General features: G+C 46.2%; 1 protein-coding gene across 10 annotated transcripts in view; it reads left to right on the top strand.

Annotated features, from left to right (window-relative positions):
- LOC144949352 (tropomyosin alpha-1 chain) overlaps window positions 1–23,132 on the top strand; it is a 41,403-nt gene that overhangs the window by 6,758 nt on the left and 11,513 nt on the right. For 3 of the 10 annotated variants that reach the window (XM_078879336.1, XM_078879330.1, XM_078879334.1), the window contains exons 3-8: window positions 11,537–11,670; window positions 16,488–16,605; window positions 18,381–18,451; window positions 20,285–20,360; window positions 22,038–22,100; window positions 22,935–23,004. In XM_078879336.1, coding sequence (XP_078735462.1) covers window positions 11,537–11,670; window positions 16,488–16,605; window positions 18,381–18,451; window positions 20,285–20,360; window positions 22,038–22,100; window positions 22,935–23,004 — 532 coding nt within the window. Of the gene's footprint in view, window positions 1–3,472; window positions 3,894–11,536; window positions 11,671–16,487; window positions 16,606–18,380; window positions 18,452–19,613; window positions 19,690–20,284; window positions 20,361–22,037; window positions 22,101–22,934; window positions 23,005–23,132 lie in introns of those variants that run through there. The other 7 variants (XM_078879331.1, XM_078879335.1, XR_013640272.1 and 4 more) reach the window with 6 other exon arrangements.

The raw sequence follows: 23,132 nt of genomic DNA, 5'->3' as shown, positions 1-23,132 counted from the left end.
AATCCTGTCACTGCTGGTCTCCAAGATGAAACAGAAGGGATGGGCATATTTGTAGTGCGTGCGTGCGTGCGTGATTTTTTTTTTGCTTAATCCGTAACCGTCGCCGATTACAATGGCTTATCTCGTTTTACAATGGCTTATCTCGCACGGAGTACAAAGCGAAAATGTCACGCAGATAAAGATGCAAGTTGATGTGAATGATGGCCTATGAGTTTAACAAGGTGACAGACGATGAAGAGGTCATACTAATGGTTTTTTTTACTTTGGAAATCTAGAGGTATATAGTTGACTTCAAATGTTTGTTAATGTATCGTTACAAGTACTCTACAAATAGCACGGTGCAACTGAAGGCAACGTTTCTAACCTGACTCTGGAATATGGAACAGCAGTGCAGCGGTCTGCTTTCGGCAATGTATGTCATCTCAGGTTATTTAAGGTGCACATTATATGCACGCCGAGTACGATATCTTCATCATGTTGAACATGCGCTCGCCAATGCAATGGTATTTTAAATGACGACTTCGTGATTTTCCAAACACATTCAAAACAACTTTAAAAACATTTCACCTAAACGTGGCTCTGTCGCGCCGGGGTCACGATATGTTCCGCAGCATATTACAATTTAGATTAATGAAACATCCACATGCAACGGTATCTCAACTAAAGGGCACTGCAATGATTTGTTTGACGCAATTCCTCATAGCCAGCACACGATTATAAATGCCAGTCATGAATCGCGTGGATTAATAATAATAATTGTCTACGGGTGATCAGTCCTTCGTGTACTGGTCGCGGTAAATTGGCAAACTGAACATTTTGCCGAGTGGTAGGTGCAAAATCCCTTATTAGGCGAAGTGGTTCGCATTTGCAGCAATTGGGGACTTGGAACCCCTGCCGGGAGGTTGGAGCGGGTGGGGGGAGGTGTAAATTTGTTATCCAAATTGAAAGTCATCCCTCGATTTTAACCCAACAAGGCCCTCTGGTCCGGCAGATCTCGTTGCGGCGAGCCTCCTCTTAAAATTAACTTTCGCATCTCGTAATTGTTATTTACGGTCTATTGAGTGTGCACGGATTATTTATAGCGGCACTCTCTCGGTTTTCGCTGACCACGATGAGAGAGAGAGAGAGAAAAAAAACTGCCCTCCAAGGGGGTGAGCGAGTGCAGGGGTTCAACTCTGCTGCTATTTAAGACGTGGCAAGTGGGTGTGGGGATGGCCTCCTGAGCCGTGCGTGTGTGTGCGCGCAAAGCCCACAGGGGCTCATCCAACCTGACGCGGCCAAAAAGGGCATGCTTGAGCAAAAACCTGGGCACACGCCGCGGTATTTATAGGAGTGGGTGCAGCGGTGGGTGATGGAGTGGTTATCGCACCGCGCTATGAACCCGGCCACCTGAGTTGCATTCCCCGGCTACGACCAACATGGGTGGCGAGTGATACGGCTAATCCAGTGCTGGATAACCCTCGCCAAACCCTTTGCTAAGAACGAGATGTTTAACTACTTCGCCTGGTATACAGGAGGCCGTAGGTTCGATCCCAACCCTGGCACCTGTATATTTGGAGTTTGCATGTTCTCCCCGTGGTCGCGTGGATTTTTCTCCAGGCCCTCCAGTGTTTCCCTCCACATTTGGAATCCATGCGTTTAGAGCAGTTGGCTGCGATACATTTCCACGTAATAAGCCACTTTTATGAGCTATCATTTGTGGCCAGGTCGCTTCTGAAAACGAGCTATATAGCCCGGTGGGCCTTACCTGGTAAAATAAAATAGTTTAGTTAACTTAAAATGTATTAAACCCTTCACCAAACCGCAGTGGCCAGGGTGGTGAAGTATGGTCAAACAACTCCTACGACTGAAACAGCATGAGTCATGGGGGTCATTCATGCCTGCGAAATATTGTGGGAATTACAAACTGAATCAGAGTATGTTTATTAACCAGCAGTTGATTAATAAGGGCCTGTACATTTAACGATGCTACTGGAATTATTACAATATTTAATACAGTAAATATCATCTGTTTTCCAAAAGTACTTGTATTTAGTTATCTTGGATTGTCGAACGCGTGGCATAGAGCAGCGATTCCCGGCTTGTGGTCCACGGACCCCTGGTGGTGTGCGAGGCTACTACAGGGGGTACCCGCGGAAAAGAATTATACAATTATAACACCCTCACCTAGGCAATGTACACTTTCATTTATGGACGGCCCCTAACCATGTAATTGAATTACACCCCACCTGAATACCTAAGTGAATAAATAACACCTTTACTGAATGTCTAAGTGAATTAATTAATGACACCCAAATTTCATACCTAAGTGAGTAAATTAATTAATTACGCCTCGACTGCCTACCTAAGTGCATGGCTTACACCTCGATTGAATACCCCAGTGATTAATTACACCTCGTGTGAGTTAGTCCGCGAATTGACAACTCGCTTATATGTATATAGGGGCCGTCCATAAATGACGTCACGCACCTAGGGGGGGGGGGTCAGACATTTGTGACGATGTGTGACGAGGGGGAAGGGGTTGAGAAATGTGACGTCACATCAAAATGCGCAACTTTAAATAAATATAGACAACACGTTCTACTTAATTAAATAGACTTTTTAATAAATGTTTTCTCCTACAACGTCAGAGTGCAGCGCCACATTAAATACGCACTACAATGACAATAGTTTAAAGCGATTTGAAGCATTTTATTTTATTGGGGGGGGAGGGCAGAGCTTTGTGACGTCATATTTAAGGGGGGGTCTGACTTTTTGTGACGCCGTGTGACGATGGGGGGGGGGGGGTCAAAAATCGTCCCAAATCGCATGACGTCATTTATGGACGGCCCCATATGTATACCTATGTTGAACTTCATTCGCACCGTACGTAGCCAAATCGCGCTTTAAATGAAATGGCAAACCTCACTTCAATACAGCACCGATGTGTAGCGAGGAGTGAATGAATGAACGAACAGCGCCTCACTTTGAACACCCCGAATGAATGAATGATACCTTTTCGACTGAATTCCTGAGTGGTGACTAATGAATGGGTGTGTGTGTGGCTGCGTGTGGGGAGCGGTGGGATAGCGGTTAGCGCGCTGCGCTACGAACCCGGCGACCCGAGTTTGATTCCCGCTCACGGTGACAACGCCGGTGACGATTTATCTGAACCGGTGCTGGGCTCTCCCCTAGGTCGACTCAGCCTCAAATGAGCAATTCCTGGTGTGGTGCGTAAGAAACCCATTGCCACCTGGGGGAGACAAAGGCGGCCGGGCGTGGTGGTGCTGGCTACCCCCCCCCCCCCCTCGTGTGCCGTGCGGGCCTTCATAGGTGCTCGCCAACAGCACTTGCCCCTACAGTCTGTGAAGGCTACACGTGGTGGATTCTTTTGTCTTTGTGGGTGATGAGGGTTATAGGGCGGGCCCGTGACGTCACCGCATCGAGGCGTTTCCCCCCCCCCCGCCACCCCTCCCCTCCGTCCCAGGTAGCCGTGAGCCACCACCGCCACCACAGCCACCACAAGGACATTCAATGCGTTACAGCAGCAACCGCGAGGCAGTCGCTTCAAGACGACAACAACCAAACCACCACCACCAACAACAACAACAACTCTGTTAACTTTTTAAAGCAAAACCTTCAGAGAAGACCGCCCCAGCTGCACCACCCCCACAGTGCTCCTGCGAAGGTTTAAAGTTGAATTCCGGGGTCGCGGTGCTTTTGGCCGTGTGGGTTTCTGCTGCTCCTGCTGTTGGTGGTGGTGGCGGAACGTCGCGGCCATGACTACGGTCGTGAACTGCGTGGAGGTGGTGCGCATGAAGATCCGAGCGCTGCAGGAAAGGGCCGACGAGACAGAAGACAACGTTTCGAGACTGCAGAGTTTGCTGGACTCCGAGATTAACGGCAAAGAGAAAGTAAGAGAGTATGGTGATGGTGGTGGTGATGGTGGGAGAAGGAGGAGGGAGTTGATGGTGGGTAGGTGGTATTTTTTTAAACGTAAATAGAAGATATCTTGTCTCCCTTAGGGTTGAAGGTGGTGGATTAGTTGCCTAACCAGCGCCCCCCTCGCCCTCCTCCACCTGAGCTCTGTCATGAAGTTCCGTTTCGGGCGACGGGTTCTCCTCGGCATGGCAGGAAGATTGGAAGGGTATAGGGGTTCGGGGGTGAGGGAGAGTTGGGCGAGGCCGTTTGCCCGAAACGTCGCCTGTTTGTACCGTACGTGTGTGTGTAGTTTCCTCGTCGTGACGTGTTTTGACTCGTGCCGTCGCAACCAACGCAGCATCACATTTCTTGTCTTTAGCAAATTCATCAGCAGCACCATCGGCCGTGGTCGTGTTATGTAGTAGAAGGCAACGTGTGGAGGATTTCTTTAGAGTGGAGGAGGAGGGCAGCCTGCGATAGCTCGCCACTTGCTCACCTGGTCTCCTCATAGCCCCTCACCTGGTCTCCTCATAGCCCCCTCATCTGGTCTCCTCATAGCCCCCCCCCCTCACCTGGTCTCCTCATAGCCCCCTCACCGGGTCCCCTCATAGCCCCCTCACCTGGTCTCCTCATAGCCCCTCACCTGGTCTCCTCATAGCCCCCTCACCTGGTCTCCTCATAGCCCCTCACCTGGTCTCCTCATAGCCCCCTCACCTGGTCTCCTCATAGCGCCCTCACCTGGTCTCCTCATAGCCCCTCACCTGGTCTCCTCATAGCCCCCTCACCTGGTCTCCTCATAGCCCCCTCACCTGGTCCCCTCATAGCCCCCCTCACCTGGTCTCATAGCCCATCACCTGGTCTCCTCATAGCCCCCCTCACCTGGTCTCATAGCCCCCTCACATGGTCCCCTCATAGCCCCCTCACCTGGTCTCCTCATAGCCCCCTCACCTGCTCTCCTCATAGCCCCCTCACCTGGTCCCCTCATAGCCCCTCACCTGGTCTCCTCATAGCCCCCCTCACCTGGTCTCATAGCCCCCTCACATGGTCCCCTCATAGCCCCCTCACCTGGTCTCCTCATAGCCCCCTCACCTGGTCCCCTCATAGCCCCCTCACCTGGTCTCATAGCCCCCCCTCACCTGGTCTCCTCATAGCCCCCTCACCTGGTCCCCTCATAGCCCCCTCACCTGGTCTCATAGCCCCCCCTCACCTGGTCTCCTCATAGCCCCCTCACCTGGTCTCATAGCCCCCCCCCCCTCACCTGGTCCCCTCATAGCCCCCCCTCACCTGGTCTCATAGCCCCTCACCTGGTCTCATAGCCCTCTCACCTGCTCTCCTCATAGCCCCCTCACCTGGTCTCCTCATAGCCCCCTCACCTCCTATCCTCAGCCCCCTCACCTGGTCCCCTCATAGCCCCTCACCTGGTCCCCTCATAGCCCCCTCACCTGGTCTCCTCATAGCCCCCTCACCTGGTCTCCTCATAGCCCCTCACCTGGTCTCCTCATAGCCCCCCTCACCTGGTCTCCTCATAGCCCCCTCACCTGGTCTCCTCATAGCCCCCTCACCTCCTATCCTCAGCCCCCTCACCTGGTCCCCTCATAGCCCCTCACCTGGTCCCCTCATAGCCCCCTCACCTGGTCTCCTCATAGCCCCCTCACCTGGTCTCCTCATAGCCCCTCACCTGGTCTCCTCAGCCCCCCTCACCTGGTCTCCTCATAGCCCCCTCACCTGGTCCCCTCATAGTCCCCTCACCTGGTCTCCTCATAGCCCCCTCACCTGGTCTCCTCATAGCCCCTCACCTGGTCTCCTCATAGCCCCCCTCACCTTGTCTCCTCATAGCCCCCTCACCTGGTCTCCTCATAGCCCCTCACCTGGTCTCCTCATAGCCCCCCTCACCTAGTCTCCTCATAGCCCCTCACCTGGTCTCCTCATAGCCCCCCTCACCTGGTCTCCTCATAGCCCCTCACCTGCTCTCCTCATAGCCCCTCACCTGCTCTCCTCATAGCCCCTCACCTGGTCTCCTCATAGCCCCTCATCTGGTCTCATAGCCCCTCACCTGCTCTCATAGCCCCCTCACCTGGTCTCCTCATAGCCCCCTCACCTGGTCTCCTCATAGCCCCCTCACCTGGTCTCCTCATAGCCCCCTCACCTGGTCTCCTCATAGCCCCCTCACCTGGTCTCATAGCCCCTCACCTGGTCTCATAGCCCCTCACCTGGTCTCATAGCCCCCTCACCTGCTCTCCTCATAGCCCCCTCACCTGCTCTCCTCATAGCCCCCTCACCTGCTCTCCTCATAGCCCCCTCACCTAGTCTCATAGCCCCTCACCTGGCCTCATCGTCATCATCATCAGCAGCAGTCACGGATCGTTCCAGAAAAAGACACAGCGAGCAAAAGGCAGTGGGGTAACGCTCACCTGTCCTGCCGTACCTGTACGTACTTACATATAACCGTGTTAGTTCTTTAATGAAGTGTTTCACCAACACCATCATCATCACAATGATCATGAACAACAACAGCAGCAGCAGCATAAGCAGTTGATAATTCCAGAAAGGGCAATATGTGAATGCGAAGGTGAGGTTAGGACGAGCTCGCTTGTCTTAACTTCACCTGCCGATGCCACCGCACACAGAATCAGCTTTGAACGCCCGTAGTTGACCAATAGTTTTTGCTCACGCGATGCAAACGGCGAGATTTCCACGTTACTGTGGCGAGGGAGAGTACATCCAGTGGCCATTCGCTCGTTACCTGATCCCCCATTCTGCAGTAAATTCACCTCACTTTGTGACATTACGACGTGATTGGTATTATTTGTCACCGTGAAGCGGTAGATTGTTAAGGTTAATGCATCTTAAAGTAATCACTGAACCCGTCCTAATAAACTGAACTGAAATCCTCCTGGCATTGTGTCACCACACGAAGTGGGACTTATAATAATTTCCAAACGCTATGATTTCCAACTTGGTGGAAAACATGTAATTAACACACAAAAAAAGTTGGCAGTCTAATTTGGTGCACGCCACTGCAATTAGGAGGTGTGTACGTCACCTATGCCACGTTAAGGGTCCGTGATGGGACCACCGCACACCCCTGCAGCCAATCTGCAGCCCTGCCGGGTGTGGCGCGCCCCAAGCGGTAGCGGCTTCTAGGAGAGTGGCGTGGCAACGCAGGCTTCTAGGCCCGGGCCTCTGTATTTGGCATTATTTATTGGTTTTAGATTTTAGTTTTTCCTGTAGGCTATGCCTGCTATTTTTTAAAGGTTTAACTCTAATTTTAAGAAAATTAACATCGTTTTTTCTTGTTGCGAATTTAACAAACTCAATGAAAAAATACAATGCAAAACATACTTTTATTAGTTGCAATAGCCGAGGTTTTAAATGCTTAATTTTACTATTGTATATACATCTTCATTTCTACTGTATTCTATACTGCATGGGGAGGCCTTCATCCAGCTATCGATTAACAGAGGGCTGAAGGGTCAATACATGACCAGGATTTAACTTTTGACACCATTTTAATTATTCTACGGTTAATACCATTTTTAGCTGCGGTAGATACTGTAATAAGACGATGTCTGCTTTATAGCATCAAGGTGCAACAGCATGGCCTAACGTAGATGCTGCATATTATACGTGTAAAGTCCTTTTGTCAATCCACTGCTAATTGAGCCCCCCCCCATACGATGCAGGTCGTGGTCAGTGCGGGTTTGAATGTGAGGAGGCTCATAGATGTGGCCAATATTACAGCATAATTGATTTTACCCCACTGCCCTCTGCTGCCCGAAATCACTTGTGTGAGGTGTGGTGTTCGCCTATCCGAATACTCAACCCTTCAAACGCCGAGGTGCGACCAGATCGGGTGCATTCCAGGCGATTTGTCACAGGCAGATGCTGCAAATAAAAAAAACCCACAAAAGACGCTGCAATTTTGCGATTTTACCGATAGCTCTTTACCACCAGTGGTGTAAATTTCAAATAAACGCCTCCGCTTTTTTAAAGGGACTCTTTGTTTACGTTTCGCAGTATTTCAAACATTGCGCCGTGCGTTTATTAACAAAGGGCTCCATAACTCGGTTCTTCGTATCTGTGCGTGTCGAACTTCTATCGCACCGTACGTAGCCAACCGTGCTGGCTTTGGCAGCATTTCCCTTAAGGAAGTTGCTGTAGACGGCAGCAATACCTGTATTGCGAGTATTGTTGGTTACATTTCAGAGATGAGGAGGGTGGGCTAACATTTAGTTTTTGACAAAGATGTCAAAAATGCACTTTCAAAACTTCGTGCCAAAAACATGTGGCCTTCCTCTCTCTCTCACGCTGTCAGTTCAGTGTAATAATTCACTCCAGTGCATCTGCCGATGAGCCTTTAATTTCACAAGATAGACTTGGCATGCATCTCTCCAGTTGAACATTGTTTTCATTCCACACACACACTGGCACTTCGGTTATTGCATGTTCACAAGACTTAATTGCATTTCTGAGTTATTGGCTTTGTGGCACAGCAGATGTTAATACTAATAGGGGTTTTCCCCTTGTTTCTGGCAACAAAACTGACACCTTTTTGGCGTCATCTGGTCGAACACCATATGAGACTAGGCTCTAAGCAAAGCTGTCTCTGGTGTGGGCCAATCAGTTTCAAGGACAATGCATAAATTATCATATTGTTTTTTGTCTGCATTTGACTGCAAGTATTGTGGTTAATGTTGACATGATTCCTTGCAAAAGGTGTCAGTTTTGTTGCCAGAAAAATGGGGAAAACCCCTATTAGTATATTTTGGTACTGGCAAAGGAGGCCTCATGATACAGCAGATGTTGTTGGGTTTTGTTTCAGTAAGTCATTGGTGTCGAAAGAATGCAGTGCGGATAATGGCATAGTTTTGACCTCACACTTCAGGGTAAAATTTATGGTTATTGGTGACTAGACTTTCTGACACTTTGAGTAACGTACTGATTTATTTGCTGATAATTTCGTACAGTGCCATGTAATGGTGACAGTACCTTGGCCTTTGGCCGTATCACCCAGAATGCGCCCTTTCTCAGAAGCGGAGCAGCGTTGAGCCTAGATAGACTGCGTTGTATGTAGGCAGGATAGTGCAGAACAGTAAGATCCATTGTGTACTTTTAGGTCTGCATCTAAACCCCCCCCAGCACCAATTACCCACACCAGTGTTTAAAGTCCAGCACCGTTTATATTCAAAGAACCCTTACGACCAGCATGTCATGGAGGAATTATTTTAACAGTGGCTTTAGATTTAGGCATTACGTGCACAATCAGAAGAGGAGGAATACGATACCCGTGGTTATGTTCAGTAATTTACTTTAAGTATGGTTATTTTTTTTATAATGCGTGGTGTGATCTTCTTGGTACTTTCGGTAAAGTCACGTAGAAGGGAAGTAATAAAATAATAAAAATAAAACATAATAAAATAATTCTCACGACGTTTCGGCCACAACGCAAGCAGCCGTCCTCAGGTGAAAACCAGGTCTGTCGGGAAAACAGCGTATGGTTTTCACCTGAGGACGGCTGCTTGCGTTGTGGCCGAAACGTCGTGAGAATTATTTTATTATGTTTTATTTTTATTATTTTATTACTTCCCTTCTATGTGACTTTACCGAAAGAACCAAGAAGATGAATCGCTGCAGTCACGAAAGCTTTAAAGCGTGGTGTGATTTTTAGAAGACAGAGAATGATGACGTTGCTTCGCACACACTTTTGTGTAAAGCATGGGGGTGGGGGAGGGGCACGTAACTCCTGCACCGGAAATTCGCGAATTTTGATTGACAAGCAAATGGAACGGGAAAGGTGTTTTTCCTGCTGAGGTTTGCACTAATCGCCACACTTGCCTGTGGAGGCAGGTAACAACTTGGCAGCGGAATTAATAGTAGTATGTATTAGGGGTATTTAGACAAAACAAGGTTAGTTTATTTTGTTAGTTAATATGTTGACTGCTATTGTGTTTCCCCTACTGTGTGGGTAGTTTATTTTTATTTACCCTTCAGTCTCACTGAACCATGTTCATCGTGGATGCCAACGTGAATGAAATATACAGTATATGCACATCACGCAGTTTGCGAGCTTACAATCGTGCGGTCCCAAATACTTCATGGGACCTCACTTGCCAGTATCAAAATATAAGAAAATGTTTTTACCCTTTCTGGCAATAAAACATTTTACATCTTAACACCCTAATATGTATTCGGTTGTCTTGCCATGTGCGAATTCATCAGTATGAGTTCTGTGATTATTTATTTTACCTCCCCTGGCTCTCCCAACGTTACACAATTCAATGAATTGCCACAATTAATTGTCGCAATTTTATTCCCCAGTCGTACCCAATTAGTGTGGCTAAGATGCACGCAGTGAAAGATGAGGATCATTTCAAAGTGCTATGCCTCATGGTTGTGCATGGAAGAAGATGCAGGCAGTGATGAGAAGGAAACTGACACTGTATGGACACATGTAGGATGGACAACAACAGGAAGCACCATGGGAACCTCATTTGCCAGTAAAAATATGATAATTGTTTTTTTTTACCCTTCTATCTGGCAACAAAACTGACACCTTTTTACAAGGAGTCATGTTTGCATAGACCACAATACCTGCAGTCATAATGCAAGGACAGTGCACATTATCAGAGTTATGTTTTTTGTTTGCATTATGACTGCAGGTATTGTGGTCTATGCAAACATGACTCCTTGTAAAAAGGTGTCAGTTTTGTTGCCAGATAGAAGGGTAAAAAAACAATTATCATATTTTTACTGGCAAATGAGGTTCCAATGGTGTAGATGCTTACCCCGAGCTCTCATACTCTGATGGTGCATTGTCTTTGAGTTGTGCGCCTTTTGGCGTCATCTGGTCCAACCCATGTGAGACTAGGCTCTAAGGAAAGCTGTCTCGGGTGTGGACCAATCAACTTCAAGTACAGTGCATACATTATCAGAGTTGCGTTTTTTTTTGTTTGCATTATGACTGCAGGTAGTGTGGTCTATGCAAACATGACTCCTTGTAAAAAGGTGTCAGTTTTGTTGCCAGATAGAAGGGTAAAAAACCAATTATCAACAACAGGAAGATGAAAAGTGTGTTCGGGTAAAAATGGAAGGAACCGGCAAGCGAGGAAGACCTCGTGGAGAATGTCTTTACGATGACATAATAGGTTGGTGCCAGAAAGATGTGCAACGGCTTGAGCATATTAGCAAAAGATGAAACGTGCAGTGGACACCAACGGGTGATCTGTCCCTGGACCGTGATGATGATGCCTCATGTGACTGGCTCATTTCAAACAAAGTCGGCTATGGCCCTGGGATAAATTGACGTCTTAACTGGAATTTGTGCTCGACCGTCTCTCTCGTCTTCTTGGTTCTTTCAGTAAAGTCACGTAAAAGGGAAATAATAAAATAATAAAAATAAAACATTATAAAATAATTCTCACGACGTTTCGGCCACAACGCAAGCAGCCGGCCGAAACGTCGTGAGAATTATTTTATTATGTTTTATTTTTATTATTTTATTACTTCCCTTCCACGTGACTTTACCGAAAACCAAGAAGATGAATCTCCCTGCAGTCACGAAAGCTTTACATCGAAATCTCTCTCGGCGTCGCGAGTCTTGTCGCTCCGACCAACGACGACTGTTTTTGTTCCGCAGGCTGAGGCTGATGTGGCGTCGCTGAACAGGCGCATCCAGCTGGTTGAGGAGGAGCTGGACAGAGCGCAAGAGCGTCTCACCACCGCCCTGCAGAAGCTGGAGGATGCCGAGAAGGCGGCCGACGAGAGCGAGAGGTGAGAACCAACCGTCCGTCTCCTTGTGGATATTTTGTTGCTGCTGTGGGTGCCGCGGTGGAGAGATGTTAGTTACGTCGCCTGGTGTACAGGAGGACGTGGGTTTGATCTCGACCCTTGACACCTGCTGTATATTTTTAGTTTGCATGTTCTCCTCGTGGTCGTGTGGATTTTTCTCCGGGTCCTCCCGATTTCTTTCCACCACATTTAGAATCAACGTGCATTTCGAGCTGTTCTACATTTTCACATGATAAGCCACTTCAGCTATCATTTGTGGCTAAGTTGCTTCTGAAAAAGAGCGAAATAGCTCCAGTGGGTCTCACCTGGAAAAAGAAAAAATAGTTTAGTTATTAATCTTAATTTAGGAGCTTTCGTGACTGCAGGAATTATTCTTTGGTTCTTTTCGGTTAAGTCACGTCTAAAAATAAAATAATAACTCAAAATAATGTGTTATTTTATTTTGAGTTATTATTTTATTTTTAGACGTGACTTAACCGAAAAGAACCAAAGAAGTTTAGTTATTAGTTGAGTTTATATTTAGTGACCACGAGCAACCACATTGCTTGCTGTTGAACCCTACACGTGGCCAAATCACCTGCAATGCTGCCATTTCGATCATATCTCAAAAACAAAGCAAGGGTTGGTTGAGCCTGGATATTACTTGGATGGGTCACCATCATACAAGAAGCAGGTGTTGTAGATTGCTGTGGGGATACATTGTAAGCAATAAGGCAGTGCAGCAGATTACATCCACGCAGCCAGTTAACCTGTTGGGCTTCATTAATTTTACAAGCCTCACATTAAAAAAAAAAATACCAAACATGGGTTGGTTTCTCTGAAAGTTGTGAAGGCAGTCTTGTTGTGCCTTTTCCACGTAGCGAAAGGCGGTTATTTAATTAACGCAGGCTGCAGGTCGCTCCCGAGCAGGTTTTTTGAGGCATGGTGATCACAACGTGTTTGCTGCATGACGCAACCACCGCACCCCTTTGTGATTCAGGTACTTGGTCACGGCCGAGGGGCATCGAGAGCGATTTGGGGCCGTGGTACGCACACCCAGGATCAATTAAAATTACAATTACAAAAGCAACGTTAACCAAAATTACCTTTACAATCACATTGTGATTGCAATTCGTAACGAATTGCACGACTACAAATGTATTTGTCCCCCGATCTGTCTGTACCTATAATATGCTGGCTCAGGAGGGCTCCCGTTATCTAAATGCAAAAAATATATTTTTTGTAATGGTGTGGGGGGGGGGCTACTGAACTTCGGGGCCCTGCTTACAGATGTATCACCTTCTCCCTGCCGCTGTTGTCAGGCCTTGTTACAGCAGAGAAGCAATAAATGGCATTTACTTGACGATCCACTTAGAGAGCTGAATGGAGTTCAAAAGAACTCGCAAACAAACGCCTTGCGAAAGACCCAACGCAGAAGATCTCCGGGTTCGATCTTACACGAAGTTGTTCATGGTCCACGCTGAATCCCATCCACTGCACAAACCATGGCAGCAGATGCAGATACCTGATGCACAAACGGAAAATTTAAAATCTCCAGTAGTAGTATGCGACTGTGGTCATCCAGAACAGAGACGTCTGATCCACAAATACGAAGGAGACATCGCAGCAGATGCAGTCCGGTGCTCCTGACGCGGTTATCTGGCTTGACCACCCTGAATGTGAAATTGTAGTTGTTGGTCTGCATCGACTACATCAGCAGCCGTACGAAAGAAGAAGAATTGTTTTAAAAAGTTGAACACGAATAATTTCCATGGCGAACAAACCGGCAAGGGTTACACGATGTATCGTTTGTGTGATGGTATGTTCTGTACGGTATTTATTTTACGCTGCCTATAACCGAAGCACACGGAATGCACCCGCCCGATCTCGTCACACCATGGAAGCAGAGCAGGGTAGAGCCCAGATGGTGGCTGGATTGGAGACCGCTTTGCACAACAACGTTGTTATAGGCTCCCGCCGGCTGTGTCATGGGCAGCAGAGGATAGTGCAGCGAAGCCCGTTGTTGTATTGTACTGCTATGCTCTCAAGTCATTTCTTGTCGCCATGCCGCACTGATGAGTGTGGTGAAGTATGACCAAATAACCCCCAAGACCCATATGGTGTATTGATCAAAGGGCTTTACATGTAATGTTTTTTCTTCTTGGTTCTTTCGGTTAAGTCACGTAGAAGGGAAATAATAAAAGAATAAAGATAAAGCATAATATTGTACAATGTTTTATTTTAATTATTTTAATATTTCCCTTCTACGTGACTTTACTGATAAAGTCACGTAGAAGGGAAATAATATAGTAATAAAGGAATAAAAATAAAACATAATAAAACATAATAATTTATTAATAAAAGAATAAAAATAAAACATAATAATTTATTATGTTTTATTTTTATTATTTTATTAATTCCCTTCTACGTGACTTTCCCGAAAGAACCAAGAAGATGAATCCCTGCAGTCACGAAAGCTTTAAATCGAAATGTAATGTTTTGTTTTCTCTGGAAGGCGTGTACTCTGCAGGTTAGCATTGATGTTGGCAATTTTGAAACGGTGCTTACAGGTGAAGACGCAATGTTAGGATTCCTCCACTTGACCCTTGCAGGAACAATTGCTCACGTTAGAGGTGTAACCCGTCGTTAAACGAATAGCTGCAGTGGATTGGTGCGTGTAAAAAAGCCACTTAGAACGTGAGACGTCGCTTCAGAGACGAGAAGTTTTTTTTTTGAGCTGGCCAGACAGTTGAGAGGCCAGGGCACTTGAGCAAGTTCCCCTGAGAACCGCCGAGTTCCAATCCAGGCACTCGCCCAGTTTACATTACATTGGGGAGTTTACATTTTGATTTAAAGCTTTCGTGACTGCAGGGATTCATATTCTTGGTTCTTTCGGTAAAGTCGCGTAGAAGGGAAATAATACAGTAATAAAAATATGAAACAATGAAAAATTCTCACGACGTTTCGACTGCGACACAAGCAACACAACCAAGAATATATTGGGGAGTTTGTTTTTGTTGCTGCTGCAAACCCTTTATCTCGTGAATGGGGTGCAGATCACACAATCGGGGTAACATTGTGGGGGGGGGGGGGGAGAGAAAAGTCGAGAGATTTGTACGTCTTTGCAAATTCAAATCTGTGGACTTATTACTAAGTGGTACAAATATTGCGTTTGTATGAAAATGGAAATGTGTTATCTTTTTCCCTTAAATGACCCTCAGGTTGAAAAATGTGGTTAGACCAGTGGTTATAGCACTTGTTAAAAGCAGTTGGGTCAAAAACGATGTTACAGTGTATCATTCTCACATGGATTGTAATACACTCACCTTCAAAGTCGTACATTCATCACTAGCAAAATGAAAAATGCATTTTAAAAGCGTTAATATAAGCATAGAAAAAAAAAAAATATTGCCATTGAACACGTAACCAGACTTTTTTTTCATCGATATTATGCTCTTTTGAGCTGTTAAACTGAATGACGCAATTGATAATTGTCTTCAGAAAGGTTGATTTTTAGTACTACATTCATCAATATACAACAGGCATTGATGCACTTGTCCTGTGTTCAGTCACCATTAACACGCGGGACGGTGAATTGTGCCAAGTCGCCGATTGGGCCGCACGTTCGCAGGCGACCAGGGGTGGTAAAACTCCCCGGGGTTATCGGTGTGGCAAGTGACCGTGTTTCATTTGTTCTTGAAGAATGCGGTCCGCTAGGCTGGATCGTTAGCTTCAAATGCGTGAATAATTTTCGAGGAAAGTTTGCTGCAAAGTCTGGACGACATCGCGACGTTGAAGCCTCCAATATCAAAATAATTGGCAAGTGAATAAATGCCCGCGTAGGCCGACTGTCGAGGATTATTAGAGAGCAGCAACTAGGGAACAGAACGCGTCGGGGGGAGGAAAGTCCACGAAGGGAGTTGCACCCTCTTTTTTTTTTTACCAGGCAAGGCCCACTGAGCTGTATAGCTCTTTTTCAGAAGCAGACCTGGCCACAAATGATAGCTCAACGAAGTGGCTTATCACGTGGAAATTTCCGGTAGCCAAATTCTTCAAACGCATGTTTCTAAATGTGGTGGTGGGGAAAGCCGGACGACCCGGAGAAAAATTCACACGGGCCACGAGGAGCGAGAAATGCAAACTCCAAATATACAGGCGTCAGGGTCGGAATCGAATCGTATACCGGGCGAGGTAGTGAACATCTCGCCACCGATATTGATGTAGAGCACAAGGCAAATCCTGATCCAGTGCTGCCCCTGACGAGACTCGGCGGTGGTCTCAGCGCCCCGGGGACTGCAGATAGAGTGGCTGTTACCCAGCTCGGCTGAACGAGCGTAAGATAACACTGGTTCAACACACTTTTTCTGGCATAAGGTATTCCAACGGTTTTAATTTTGGAGTGCTGATTCCAAATCTGGCATCAGTTTTTGTCTATCACATCAGGTTTTTGAGATATCAAATATTGCATTTTCAATAAAAACTGCAGAAGAAAAATATTAAATAAATGTGGATATCTACATAAAATTATATTATAAACACACTATCCTAAAAACACAGCACCATATTTTAACACTAAAGCAGTCACTGACTCGCAACAACTTGCAATCATAAGTGACAGAGTTAATTTCGGGTAAAATCGATAGCATAAAAATGAGATGTGATAGAGCAAATCTGAGATCAAATTTGGAATCAGCACCCTGAAATTAGTCTAAAACAGCTGCAAAAGTCCAGGTCAGAAAAAAAAATGTTTTTTTTGTTGACCAGTGTAATAATAATAATGAATCAATAATATGAACGCGGTTCCTGGCGTGTTTCCACAGAGGCATGAAGGTGATTGAGAACCGGGCTGGCAAGGATGAGGAGAAGATGGAACTTCAGGAGATTCAGCTCAAAGAGGCCAAGCACATCGCTGAGGAGGCTGATCGCAAGTACGAGGAGGTGAGTCCGCTTGCCGAATTGGTGTGGCTCGCTCACTCGCGCACTTCTAGACTAACTCCATTCAAGATCTTCTTGGTCTGTCGGAAAGACCTGTTCTTCACCTGAGGACGGCTGCTTACGTTGTGGCCGAAACGTCGTGAGAATTGTATTTTATTATGTTTTATTTTTATAATTTTATTATTTCCCTTCTACGTGACTTTACCGAAAGAACCAAGAAGATGAATCCCTGCAGTCACGAAAGCTTTAAATCCATTCAAGATGTTGATGTGACCGCAACGAAAGTCACTCATTCGTAGAATTACTCAAACATTGTCGTGAGTGCAGGGTGGTGGTGATGATACTTTGTGGCGCTGCCATAATTAATGTGGTATTTAAAGATAAGTGGCAATTTAGTACGATACAATGCAACCATTCAAGCCATTCATTCACAAGCGACAAAAGTCATTCCATTATTGAAATTTATGTTAATGAAAAAGAATATGAGCACAGGATTATAATAATTACTTTTATCGGCCCATCAATAACGTGGTATGAGGGTATATTTAGATTAAAACGGATAAGTACGACGATTTGTATTTTTATTGCAATTCAAATATTTGTATTCATGTCTGAACTGTCCAAAATTAGATTTTCATGCAAATACAAACGCTGCAACCTTTCTCCTTTAGTGACCCTCGTTAAATGGCCCACGTTAAGACGGTCATTATTGCGCTCATTACAAAAAGGGGTTGTCGGGGAGAAAAAAAAAAATCCTCTATTATTTTCACACGGATAATGATGATACATTAGCCTCTTAAGGTTGTCATGCATAATTACTCGGAGTAAGCCGAGTTCGTTTTAAAAGACACATGTCCAGAAAAATTTCAAGTCCGTATACGCAATTCGTTTCGTATGCAGAGCACAGCGCAATTGCAGCTGTACATTCGACAAAAAACTAAAAGTCATTCTGTTGCACAATTTCACATTTATGACATCATCAACACAGGATAATAATACTACTTATACCACCCCAATGTTGACGTGGTAATCTGCAAAGTTAATTACCCATGGGCAGATTATCCAGATAGAAAACCCGCAATCGGTTATGTATGTGTGTACGGTAGAATTCCTCTTAATGATCACCGCTGTTAACGACTAATGGCTTACAGACGGGCTTCCAAAAAGCCCAATGTGTTCGCTTACTGACCATTCCCTTGTTAACAGTGGGCTGTTGTAGATAGAGTAAATATTAATAAATGCATTGATTAACCATGTTTCTTTTAATATTAAGTGTCTATAATTTTTTTAGTATCTTTAAAGTACGTTCATTGGATGAAAAAGGGTAACTTTCGATGCTATCGGAACGAATTAAACCTTTAACGTGAATTTCCTATCTTGATTTGAAGCTTTCGTGACTGCAGGAATCCATACTCTTTTGTTCTTTCGGTAAAGTCACGTAGTTAGTTATTTCTAACTTAGTTATTTCTATCTACTTGACTTTGCCGAAAGAACCAAAGAGTATGGATTTCCTATACTTGCTTAACGACCAAATCACTTATTGACCGGTTTTGTGGAACCATTTACCGTCGTTAAGAGGGGTTCGACTCTATGTTGAAATTGTTCTGCACCATACATAGGCAACCGTGCCTAACCGGATGTGCGGGGGCAGACACAACAAACTGAACACAAAAAACAGTTCAAAAGAAATTATTTTCAATTTCGCGAAAAACCGCAGCGCTGGCTGTAACGTCCCTGGTGGTTGCGTGTGCGTGCGCGTTGCCCTTCACGGACTCTAGGTCGCCCGTAAGCTGGTCATCATCGAGGGGGAGCTGGAGCGCACAGAGGAGCGCGCGGAGATCTCAGAAACGTGAGTGCGGCCCGCGGGAAATCACGGCGGCCGCGTGCGGCACGAGCGAGCGCACAGCGATTGTCGGCGGCATCCGCCGCCTTCTATTCCTCGTGTCGAATGCGTGCACGGCCACGGGACGCGTTGGCAACGGCTACCTAAGCATGTGTTATAACACCCTTAAGTATTGTTGGATGGCTTGTACCGTGTAGTTTGTACGCTCTTCTACATTTTTGGCTCGTGCCTAAAATCGATAAATATCTGACCTTTATAACCAGGTAAGAGCCCCGTTGAGATCAGAATGTTTTTTGGATGCCTTTGACCAAATGACCCGAGATGTACCAGATCTCATTACATGTTGGAAACTTAAACTAAACTAGAAACTACTTTGAATTTTTTCAGGTAAGGACCACTAAGCACCTGGCCACAAATGATAGCTCCAATTAAATGGATAATTACGTGGTAATTTATAGCAGCCAAATACTCTAAATGCATACCGATTCCATATGTGGATTAAAAAACCGGAGGACCCGGAGAAAAATCCACGCGACCATGGGGATAACATGCAAACTCTAAATATGCAGGCGTCAGGGTCGGGATCGAACCGACGACCTCCTGTATACCAGGCGAGGTAGTTAACATTTCGCCACCGCGGCGAGTTGAGCCTGATTCAGTATTTGGTTCGGTGAACCACCACGAGGGCTTGCCAGGTATTATAGACGTGGGGTTGCACAGGAGATGCTCGTTTTCATTGTCTACCCCTTGTGGGATTGGCCAACTCCTCCCATTGCACAGGATCATCCTGAAGAAAGTATCTTGAGACTCAGCGAGGCTTTCCTTGGGTAAAACTTTTGGCAACAAATACATAATTAGCAAGTAAACGGCAATATTTTAATCTAGGAATGTTTAAAATTGAATGTTACATGCAATGATTGCAGGCGATCCATTGTTTTGTTTCAGTTGGTGGATTCGCTTGAATAAATTCCCACTGTGTACAAAAGACTGTCTAAAAATAACCTCGTAAATAATTTGCGCGTGAAGGACAGATGCGCCCCCATGTATTTTTAAACAGTGCAAACGGTGTACTAACCCGCATGGCTTGACGCGCTGCTCACTAACTAACGCGTTTGTGTTGGTCGCACGCTTAACCCGCCTGGCTGCCTGTCAATCGTTCGTCAATCAGCCGGGTCCGGCAAATGGAAGACGAACTAAGGCACGTGCAGGAGGAACTGAGGTCCCTATTCGCGTCGGAAGAACAGGTAAATAAATGAATTGTCTTAACACGACGTCAGGCAGTTCTGGCTCTCTCTCCCTCTGCAGCCGTGCACTTACTCTTGTGCATGCAATGGCTTCATTCTGTTTTTCAAGTTCCAACTTTCTGGCTTGGTATTTTTTTGCCGCTCCGCTTTTATGACTGTCAAAGTTCTTGCTCGGGTATGACCTTGTACGCGGTAAAATGTAATTGTGGCCGCTCCACGCTCTTTGTACCAGTATCTTGTCGTAACGGCCGTAATGAAAACATACCCACCAGAGGTTCTTAGGCCACTTGTGTGTGCATGCTGAAAAAATGTAAACACGCTGTGAACAATTTTTTATCACAAGTTTTTCAAATACTTTTACGCTTGCGGTAAAATGTCGACTTCGCTTCCGTCCACTTTCAACTTTAAGTGAGGACAACACAAACACATTTGTCGTAACAGTTTAAACATTTTTTAATTCTACGGTCCGTACTTCTTGCTTCTCACACTTTATTCTTTTCTGCTCTGTCCTGGCTGTTTTTATTTCCTTTCCCCTCCCATTTTCCTTCGGCTCTTTGTGCCTCTTCCTCGCCACACCCAACCTGCGGTCGAACAGCAAATGTTCCGAGCTGGAGGAAGAATTGAAAACTGTCTCCAACAACCTCAAGTCTCTGGAGGCTCAGTCCGATAAGGTGTGGGTCCCTCAGAGGCACTCCTCTAGCATGAGGCAGCGTAAACCAGGAACTATGGCAATGGGTTCTGCAGCCATTGAAGGGAATCGACGACGGTTTAAGTTGGGGTAAAGGGAACATTTTGCTTACTGAGCGCCGAATTGGACTTCCAAATCTATTCTGTGGGCCGAGAAGCTCTTTAGAGCGCCCTCTAGCAGACGACCCTTCCACACATAGGTGAGCGAGAAATTGCAGGGCTGCCCCTTTTTACCATCGTGGGATGCACATCAACACAGTCCTTAACCGTTGAGCAATGAATAGCGTGAAGAATAACGCGCGTGTCCCTGCAAGTCCTTGCAGTGACAGGAGCGTCTTGACCATGCGTAAATTAGCAACACGGACCAAGATATTCACCGCTGGTACCTGACTAGTGCTGCTAAGATTCCCATCGCGATGGGTAAAGATTGTTTGTATCGTGGCGTTCAGAAGTAGTAGGCCTCGTGTTGCCACGGGCCATTTAAAATGTCATCACAGGCACTATCTGACCCACCCGCCAAACTTTCCCCACCCCTGGTCTCAGTGCATGACCTCAGCTGTTACTGCAATCGTTATGCGGCAACACCTGAGGTATTCAGTGGTGCGAGGGCATTGGCCAATAGCGGTGACACAATTCATCGAGGCATTTTTTGTCTCAAGTTGTTGTGGCATCACTGCCTAATCTGATGCATCAGCAGCAGCATTGCCCAATTACATACATCTTTCATCTGAATACATATGCTCTGTATTTACGTAAGCACCATTTACAGCCGAAATGGATACTCTGACCTAGTAAAGATGTCATCAACATTTGTTTAAAAGGGTTTTAAACAAACGAAAAAGCGATACTCCCGTGGTATAACTGGCAGCACGTTGGACTCGCGATCCAGAGGTCGCCGATTCGATCCCACCTCCCGGCGCAGCGGTTGAAACAATGGGAGCAAGCTTCATGAATCCCACCCCCCCTCCATCTTTACGCGGCAGCATGAATGGATACGACAGAGTCGATCGGCGGGGTAAAATGTGGGTAGTTGCATCCTTTTCCAAGAGGGCTCTGACCAGCGTGACAGAGTAGGCCAAAATAGAACTCTGCAGAGAGGCTCTCTTTTGAGCTCCTTGTCGTGGAGACCCTTGCCGCCAGCACTTTAAGCCACCGGTTCTGGATGATGCAGAATTGTGTTTTCACACCTCAGTCTGATTGGCAGGAGGAATTTCACTATCTTAGTAACGTCTTAACTTGGACCTCGTATTGTAAGGGGAGAGGAACCCTTATCTATAAGATCGGTAGTTCACCAGCGTTGATTCAAGCAAGCCTGTCTCTGCTGATGAAACACTATGTCGAAAACCAGTCCATAGTTTAATTGTCTTGAAATCAAAGCTCGCTGAAATTATGCACTCCCAGAAGGCACGGCCTTAGGACTGATGCGTTGTGCAAAAAATCCTCAATTTTTTTTCAAAGTTGAGAGACGGATTTATATATATATGTGAAGGAGACGTACCAGAAAGCAAGGGCTTACAACCAATAGGTTGTGCAAGAAATCCTTTTGACGAAAAATGTTAACGTGGACAGGCGGGTAAATGGAGACGTCTTGTCTGCCGGTTTGTTGTGTTATGTTGTCGTGATGCCCGATGGACCCCACCCCATCTTCTGTTTGTGCTCAGTACTCGCAAAAAGAGGACAAGTACGAGGAGGAGATCAAGGTGCTCACGGACAAGCTGAAGGAGGTGAGGCAGCGCTCTGCGCTTCCCCTGCCCGTGCGCTCACCGGCGCAGCAGCACCAGCTGCGGACATTAGCTCACTTGCAGTAACCTACCCGGGCAAGTCAAAGCTGGCCCAGTCAATGTTACAGCTCGCCGGGGGAGAGACTTACTCCAAACCGGTTCAAGGCGGCTATTTAAAACACGTCCTTCTGAGCAATGTTTGATATTAATTTTTTATGCCCTTAGATGGAAAGCTCTTTACTTTTGGATGTTTAGTCATATTATCATCGCCCATGGTCAAGCCACTGCTCTCTCTCTCGATTCCGCAATGCAATGATCCACCCAGCACCTGTTTGTGAGCCGATTCCATCGCTCCGTGGAGTGCCATGGTGGCGAGATGTTAACTAACTCGCCAGGTACGCAGGAGGTCATGGGTTCGACTTGACCCTGACGCCTGTATAGTTGGAGTTTGCGTGTCTCTCTTCCCGTGGTCGCGTGGATTTTTCTCGACATCCTACGTTTTTAGAAACGTGCGCTTGGCGTATATTTGGCTGCTGTAAATTTTCACGTGATGATAAGACACTTCTTCGCTGAGCTATCATCTGTGATAACCAGGTCGCTTCTGAAAAAGAGATTTATAGTTTAAATAGGCCTCACCTGGTAAACTAAAAATGGTAAATAGTAAAAAGGGTACATCTACCCTGGTGGACGTTTCCTCGGACGCCTTTTATTCCCTGGCTGATGTTCCCTCATGATTTATTCACTTGCCAATTATTTTTACATTGGAGAGCGATGCTGTCCAGACGCTTCGAAGAAAACTTCTCTTGGAAAACGATCGGTGCGTTTGCTCCCTTCCAGGCTGAGACCCGTGCCGAGTTTGCCGAGAGGTCTGTGGCGAAGCTGGAGAAGACCATTGACGATTTGGAAGGTACGTCCACTGACCCATCCGTCAAGCCTGCCGCCAGTCTCGCTCTCTTTAGTCAGGGTCGGGGCTTCTACAAGCACAGCGGTTCTTAACCATTACTGCAGCCTTCTTGCTGCTTGCACCCCTTTGGT

Source organism: Lampetra fluviatilis, chromosome 53, assembly GCF_964198595.1.
Source record: "Lampetra fluviatilis chromosome 53, kcLamFluv1.1, whole genome shotgun sequence".
NCBI lineage: Eukaryota > Metazoa > Chordata > Hyperoartia > Petromyzontiformes > Petromyzontidae > Lampetra > Lampetra fluviatilis.
This window is presented reverse-complemented; position numbering and strand designations above follow the sequence as displayed.